Raw genomic sequence first — 8,244 nt, 5'->3', positions numbered from 1 at the left:
ATAGTGAAACAAAATACTTCTTTACAAAAAAAATAAGTGGCAGCATATAACAAAAGAACGGAGCATTGCAGTAGTAATGCAGTTGCAAAGAGTGCAAACAGATCATACAAAGCTCTGAGGATGACAAATAAAGTTTATTTTAATTAAATTCTTTAATTTAAAAATCACTGTGAATCAAAATATGGCATGAATATGAATTATTTTGGGCTTAACTGTATGCATTGAGTAAAAAAACAACCTGTAACCTGAAGATGGCAGCAGAGCAATAACCACGTCCCACACTGCAGTGATATGTCCAGACGGGGGCGCTGTTATCTCCTCCAGTCTAGAGTGCCGATATAATGAGAGTGGCGACAACTGGGGATTTGAAGCCATTTTGTTTCCATTCACTCAATATGGGACGCGCAGCGCGAGGTGCACATTCACGAAAATTATGGATTGTTTACTGATTTCAAGACATGTTTTGGACAAAATAATTTACTGGCTTGTTTTGTCTGGATGTCCAAGGTTGGATTATGGCCGTTTTGTGGAATATTTTCATCTGTGACTAGTTTTGAGCCTTCAAAGGTGAGTTGTGCTGTTTACGTTATTTGCTGTTTGTTGGACAAATGTGTTTATATTACCCGCTGTGGTAATCACATCTGAAAGTGGTTTATACCGGCGGATTCATGAGAATCTAAGCTTTCCATGGGTGTATAATCTTTCTATCATCGAGCTTGCAGCTTCGGTCAATTTAGTAAAATACGTTTTCCCGTCCGCCTGTACGGTGCTGCAGCTGTAAGCATATGACTAACAGCATCCTCATGCTAACGGCGGCTAACAGCCCAGAAACAGGTGAACAACACGGAGCCTGTTCGGGTCATATGAGGCTGATAAGTGACTGCAGGTTGGACGGAAAACAGAAAATAGGAAACAGAAAACTGTCAGCTGTTTGTTGAATTGGAAATCGTGTGAATGAACAGGGAGGCTGTTGTCGAAGCTTGGATGGGCCGCTGAAGTTTAACGGGTTACCCCGTTAAACTTCAGCGGCCCGTATTTCATGCATCTCCATGCATGAAAATGGTCAAAGTCAAAATAACCACAACTGCCTAAAATCACATTAAACTTTTCTATCTGTCATTCACCCATACATCATAACATGAAAGTACATACATGGGACTAACCTGGCACAAAAACCATGATGAAGTCGGTTTCCATCCCACTCTCCGGACTTTATTTCCCCCCAGTTTCATTCTTTCACTACTCCTGGGAAATCTAAACATGTGTAATCCCTTCTCCGATCGATTTGTGCACCCAAAGGCACAACAGCCCGTCATTTTTCAGGTATTTAGGAAGCGAAAAAGGACCTAGAATTACTCTCTGCGTTGTAAACAACGTTAACAGGCATAACCGGCGTTCATGAATAGGAAACAAAATGGCTCCTATAGATCACGTGACCAAAATTTTTTTGGACCCGACATGTCGCCACTCTCATTATATAGGCACTCTACTCCAGTCAGTCAGCGGCAGGACAGAGAACAAGCATGGCGGCTGCCAGCGTCTTCAGACCAGGTCTGTTCAGCCACAAGGTTGCAATAGTCACCGGAGGAGGCACCGGGCTCGGTAAAGCTATTTCTGCAGAGCTGCTGGAGCTGGGTGAGTGGAGACATGAAACACAGACTCAGGTTTTTAGTTTATTATCTGTAGCACAGAATAAAGTGAAGCAGCGGACTGACAACAAAAAAACAGGTGAACTTCGACACAGATGCAGCTGGACAGTGGACGCCGTTACACTTTATTAACCTGTGGAGTTTAATGGCATAAATAGATTAAGATATGTGATGTTGTAAATGGTGCTTTACAGTCAGAGACAGGATAAAGAGAAGACCATGATCCATACATCAGTCTGTGGCTTTTACCTTACATTTAATCATCAGATAGTTCTTTCCTTATCATCATTATTCAAACATGACTTCTATCTTACTTTTAAAGATACAGAGACTATTATACGGCCTTTCAGCTTTGATCACTGCTGCTCCTGATGGACTCCAGACTGGACAGAACTCAGCTGCCATGAGAAAAGATCACGTCAGTCCTGTTTCAGCCTCTTTACACTTTCTCCCAGTCTGCCCTTGGTCCAGTTTGACTTCTTAGGTTTCCCTTTATGTCCTCTGTTTCAGCTATTAGTGGTGTGTGACGTCCTCTCTCTCTCTCTCTTTGTAATGTCAATCGAAAGGCAAATAACCAAACAATGTGTTTTATATCTGATAACAGATATAAATACTGATACATTGATCCAACTTACAACATTACTCTTGATAGATAGACCATTTGATCTTACACTCTTACCTGAACTTGGCTCTTTTCTTCGAAAAAACAATCTTATGTCCATGATGAGGCTGTCTGTCTGCACACACACACAATAGGAGTTATGTTAATGGGCATCCGGTCAGTTAGCTAGTCAGTGGCACCTTGGCTTTAATATTAATTCATGCACTGACACAACAGCTAGCTTCTCTCAGTCCAATTCAAACAGACACTGACCACCTGTAACGTTTGCTAACTAGAAAAAATGTCAGCTAACTCCAACCTAACAACATAAACAGTAACCTTTGATTAAATGCAGCAAAAAATTAGGACTGGTAATGATAATAATGTGTTGGTATTGAGTGGTAGAAGTTCAAACCAGGTACTCACACCACTACGGCACATTACCTTCTGTGGGGCAGCGCTTAGCTCTGCAGGTAGAGGCTCTGAGCCCGAGTTGGGAAAGTTGAGCAGGATCAAACCATTTTGAGGCAAGATGGGGGGAGGGGGTGCTGTGTTTTTGTTGTTAAAACATTACGTATCAACCAAGTACTGTATGGTTTTTACACTTTTCTGGTTTGTTAAAAGAAGGACATGCGATACAAAAAATAAAAATAAAGATCTTTTAAATTTTAGGGGTGCTGGGATTCAATTTGGGGGTGCTTCAGCACCCCCAAAAATGGGCTAGAAACGCCTATGGTTACAGTAACTGCACGTAACTGAGGTACATCTCTTAAGAGCAGAGCGCATTTTTACATTTTAAAGCCCGCAGTCAATCATTTTCATATGGTGGTTAGAAGTTAAAAATCATGATTGTGATTAATGATTGTTTAATTTTATAGCCCTGCTACTGCGCTAGTCTTTGTGATTGGCATGAGGGAGAGAAACTGAAATTAAAGTATCGCTCTTATTGCATTGGTATCGTTCAATATCAATAACAAATGATGGTATCGATATTTGGATGCATCAGTGTGCAGTTGGAGGTCTTTTGTCTGTTCCAGGGGTCCGGAAAAAAAGTCAGAGCCCCAAGGCTGAGGAATGATCTGTCCGAGGAAATCAGACCATCTGAATCAGAGTCTCTTCTTGAAACATCCTTATTATTGTTGTTATTGTTATTATTATTAGTAGTAGTATTAGTAGTATTATCGGACAGCCTTTCCTGATTTTAATTGAGCTTTAATTGTTTTCAAACTGCATTTTATTTCTTTCCATATCTAAAACTGTGCTGACCATATGCACAACATTGTGTTTTTGTCCATTAAATTCAGACTATGGTATAACTTGTCTGTTTAATTTGCTGCCTGCAAAAGCCCTTTGTAACTTTGGTTTTAAAACGATCTCTACTGTATAACCAATTATTATTATTCTTGTTATTTTTAATTGTTGTCGTCGTTGTTGTTGTTTCTGTTGCTCAGAAAGCTCTGTTTTAGTGTGTCTCTTCTGGAGTGATCACAGTTCTGTCCTGGCTGACTGTTGTGTCCTCAGGCTGTAATGTGGTGATCTCCAGCAGAAAGGCAGAGAGGCTGGAGGCAGCAGCTCAGGAGATGAGAAAGAAAATCCCTCCCTCCAGTCCTGCAAGTGTCACTCCTGTACCGTGTAACATCCGCAGCGAGGATGAGGTGAGTAGAGGGCTTGGACACACAGCTGAAAGAATTATCCTGATAAAATGTTTTCTGGGTCACTTAATATTGGTCAGGTCGCGGAGGCGTTCCCAGGCCAGACGAAATACATAATCCCTCCAGCAAGTTCTGGGTCTGCCCTGGGGTCTCCTCCTTGGCGCACGTGTTCGGAAAACCTCCAAAGGAAGTCTCCCTGGAGGCATCCGAATCAGATGTCCAAACCACCTCAACTGGCTCCTTTCATTGCGAAGGAGCAGCGGCTCTACTCCGAGCTCCCTCAGAATTTCTGAGCTTCTCATCCTATCTCTAAGGCTGAGCCCAGCCACCCTACAGAGGAAGCTCATTTCAGCTGCTTGACTCTATGATCTCATTCATACCCAGAGCTCATGACCATAGGTGAGGGTTGGAACATAAATGGACTGTTAAATTGCAAGCTTCACCTTGCGACTCAATTCCCTCTTCACCACGACAGCTTGGTACAACGGCCGAATTAGTGCTGATGCTGCACCAATCCACCTATTCATCTCTCACTCCATTTTCCCATCACTCGTGAACAAGATCCCGAGATACTTGAACTTTTTCGCTTGGGGAAGTAACTCCCACTCAACCTGGAGGGAGCAATCCACCGGTTTCCAGCAGAGAACCACGGCCTTGGAGATGCTGATCTGCATCACATTTGCATTTAAGTGAAAATATCAAATTGTTATTGCTGTGAAGAGTCTGTCACCTGTACATATCTACTTATCACTGTCATTTTACCATCCAGGCCTGAGGTGAGGACTCATCTGAACTCTGAATCGGCTCTGTGTTGATGTTCTCAGAATTTAATTTCAACATGTTGTCTCGTCCTGCGGCAGGTGAAAGCTCTTGTGTCTTCAGTGATGAAGCAGTACGGCCGCATAGACTTTCTGGTGAACAACGGAGGAGGTCAGTTCAGCAGCCCAGTAGAGCATATGTCCTACAAAGGCTGGAAGGCTGTTATAGACACCAACCTGAATGGAACCTTCCACTGCTGCAAGGAGGGTGAGTTTGCTGCGTCCACTTAACACTGCATCGGTGTGTTTAGTGTTAACAGCTCTGCTCTCTCTGTAGTCTACTCTGCATGGATGAAGCAGCACGGAGGTGTAATCATCAACATCATCGCTGACATGTTTAGAGGCTTCCCAGGCATGGCGTAAGAACCGCCTCCGTCTAAATTCACCCAGATATCAACACGCTTTCTGCTTTAACAGGGTGTCTGTTCTCCCTGACAGCCACACAGGAGCAGCGAGGGCAGCAGTGGACAACCTAACCAAGAGTCTGGCCATCGAGTGGGCACCTTCAGGGATCCGAGTCAACGCTGTTTCACCTGTATGTACGGCTCATGAGTTGGTTTGTTTTGGAGATTTTTGATAATGCAATAATTTGACTTTCATGTGTTTGTTTTCTCTGCAGGGTACAATCTTTTCCAAGACTGCAATGGAGAACTATAAGGAGTTAGGGTCGCATATTTTCAAGTTGAGTGCTACACTTAGCCCTGCAAAGAGACTGGGAATGCCAGAAGAGGTGGGTAACTGCTTAGACACCCACAAAGACAGATGTGCTGCATCTTAAAAGCTGTTTGACAGTGATTTTCAGTACTAATGAAAATAATGTATTAACAGAAACATATGGAAGTAGAAAAAGGGTCATTTTTATAGCATGTGATTGCATAGGTGAACCTAATGAAGTGTTCACTGGACATACACCAAATAGCCACAACATTGAAAAAAGAACTGCCTAATAATGTGTTGATCACTCTGGACTCCACAGACCTCTGAAGGTGTCCTGTGGTATCAGGCACCAAGATGTTAACAGCAGGTCCTTTAAGTCCTGAAAATTGGGACGAATGGCCTCCAGGGAGCTGCTGTGTTTTTCCAGCAACGTTCAGTGATGCTTAATTGGATTAGGGATCTGGGGAATTTAGAGGCAAGGTCTTCAAAGATATATCTGAACAATGTTTGCAATGTAGCAGGGAGCAATATCCTTCTGAAAGGTTCATATTCGTAATGTTAATCTGCATAACAAAGGTGTGTATCAGAATTCACAACACTGATTTTTTTTAAAAAGAACAAAAACAGATCAATTAGTAGTATCAGATGATATCAAGAAACCACATAGTTTAATGCAACGACAAGTTTGACACCTCAGCGAGAGAGGCTGAGCAGTGGAGCATTTTTATCCCCCGCCTCCACGAAGTGGAAAAAGGGGGATATAGGTTTGGCCTCCGTCCGTCCGTCCGTCCGTGCGAGATGAAGGGGACAGCTTTTCTCGGAAACTATTACAGCTAGGATTACGAAATTTAGTGTGTAGCTTCACACCATGGACACCTTGATCAAGTTCGAAAATGAGACCTGTGCGATAATATTTAACAGAGTTATGGCCCTTGATCACTATCTTGGATATAGACTCATAGACATCACATGTGGCGGGGGGGATATTGATGACCATGTCGTCATTTATATACTTGGCAACACAAGGCTGGCTGTAGTTCCAGAAGATGTTTTGTGTGTTTGTGGGGTTTTTTGCAACATCACACAGTAGTGACTTTTTTCCTGTTTCTTCAGATTTCAGCAGCAGTGTGCTTCCTGCTCTCTCCTGCTGCCTCCTACATCTCTGGAGCCACACTGAGGGTCGATGCAGGACAAAGCCTGTACAACATCATGTGGGAGATACCTGGTGTGTACACCTTCCTTTTGCAGCTGCACATTACAGTATGTGGGTCAATATAGAATTGCGGGACTTTTCGTAACATAGTTGGCAGGTATCATAGTTGACATTTTTGCTGTTTTCAGGCCTAAAATCAACATGGCCGCCTATAACCAAACACCACACGGCATTTTTAGAGAAAGATTCTTCTAAATATTATATATACAATTAACTTTCAATTTCAATTTTACTTAATTGTAAAGATATTGTAGTAAACCTGTTAAAATCCACACTTGACTCACACACTACTTTATATTAAATTTCTCAGAAAGCCTTGGAGTCTTTCCAGTCTTTTCTTCAGGAGGAAATGACATCATGTGGAGCAGGTCATGTGATCTGGAATCAACACACTTCCTTGAGAAGTGGTTTTGTATTGGGTAACTTAGCTGAAAGTGATTTCTCAGACACAGATACAATTTGTTATCCATCCATCTATTCTCTATACACCGCTTTATCCTCACTCGGGTCGCAGGGGGTGCTGGAGCCTATCCCAGCTGACTCGGGCGAAGGCAGGGGACACCCTGGACAGGTCACCAGTCTGTCGCAGGGCTACATATACAGACAAACAATCACACTCACATTTACACCAACGGGCAATTTAGAATAATCAATCAACCTCAGCATATTTTTGGACTGTGGGAGGAAGCCGGAGTACCCGGAGAAAACCCACGCATGCACAGGGAGAACATGCAAACTCCATGCAGAAAGATCCCAGGCCGGGATTTGAACCGGGGATCTTTTTGCTGCAAGGCGAAAGTGCTAACCACTAACCACTGTGCAGCCCCCAATTTGTTGTTTTCCATATAAAGTTTCTTATATATGTCCAGAAAAGAAGTATCTGTCATGATTATCTCAACTCAATAAAAAGAACACAATCAAAACTATTTTTTTGAATAAGCTCATTTTATTATTGTTTAGCTAATTAGAAGGTGATTGTTATTTAATTCAGATGGTTATTTAGTTGACATTTTAGTGATAGCCAGTCATTTTTTATTAATAAGTGGTTGTTTCCATAATAAATAATTATGGAATTTGTAAAGACATGATCATAATGAACATAAAAACATTAGTTTCTTTAACTTTTAATAAAAATGTATGCAAGATATATCCCATGGACAAAAGTCAAAAGTCCCTCAATTCTACATTGACCCATACTATACTGTGCACTAATTCCATGTTTTGTGTGTTTGTCTCCAGATCACACTGCATGGGCTGACGCTCCAAAGGGGGAGAACCTGGAGGCTATGAAGGAACTGTTCAACCCAAAAAGCAAACTCTAATTCAATTTTTCTGACATGCAAAGCCCAGAAAATCACATGGTCGACACGCATCATAGACACTGAGCACTGTCTCTGCAGTGTGTGATTTATTCTGAAAATTGTGTACATAATTGTGTGTAATTAGTAGCAACAAGACTGTAATTTTGTGGATGATGATTTATAGAATGTAACTGGTGAAATGTACAAAGAATTTTTCTTCCAGTGCCTTTGCTAGTAAATTTGTAATTATAGACAATTTTCTTCAGTGTAACTGCAATATGTGATGTACAAATTGAGACAAAGGATGGAGAGATAACTGCAAAACACAACAACTAAAAATATCAATCATTTCA

The 8,244-nt window shown here is 41.8% G+C and overlaps 1 protein-coding gene across 1 annotated transcript; it reads left to right on the top strand.

Moving 5' to 3' along the window:
* Nucleotides 1–1,456: 1,456 nt before the first annotated feature.
* Nucleotides 1,457–8,244, top strand: pecr (peroxisomal trans-2-enoyl-CoA reductase). The gene is made up of 8 exons (XM_022207613.2): nucleotides 1,457–1,635; nucleotides 3,772–3,905; nucleotides 4,763–4,928; nucleotides 4,998–5,079; nucleotides 5,159–5,255; nucleotides 5,340–5,450; nucleotides 6,491–6,602; nucleotides 7,830–8,244. Exons 1-8 carry the CDS (start codon nucleotides 1,524–1,526, stop codon nucleotides 7,910–7,912), a joined length of 897 nt encoding a protein of 298 aa, XP_022063305.1. The 5' UTR covers nucleotides 1,457–1,523; the 3' UTR covers nucleotides 7,913–8,244.

The sequence above is a fragment of the Acanthochromis polyacanthus genome, chromosome 9, assembly GCF_021347895.1.
Source record: "Acanthochromis polyacanthus isolate Apoly-LR-REF ecotype Palm Island chromosome 9, KAUST_Apoly_ChrSc, whole genome shotgun sequence".
In the NCBI taxonomy this organism is placed as follows: domain Eukaryota; kingdom Metazoa; phylum Chordata; class Actinopteri; family Pomacentridae; genus Acanthochromis; species Acanthochromis polyacanthus.
This window is presented reverse-complemented; position numbering and strand designations above follow the sequence as displayed.

Coding starts and splice junctions, on each gene's coding strand:
- pecr (XM_022207613.2), top strand. CDS start 1,524: ATGGCGGCTGCCAGCGTCTTCAGACCAGGTCTGTTCAGCCACAAGGTT. Junction 3,906..4,762: donor ACATCCGCAGCGAGGATGAG/GTGAGTAGAGGG, acceptor GTCCTGCGGCAG/GTGAAAGCTCTTGTGTCTTC. Junction 4,929..4,997: donor CTTCCACTGCTGCAAGGAGG/GTGAGTTTGCTG, acceptor CTCTCTCTGTAG/TCTACTCTGCATGGATGAAG.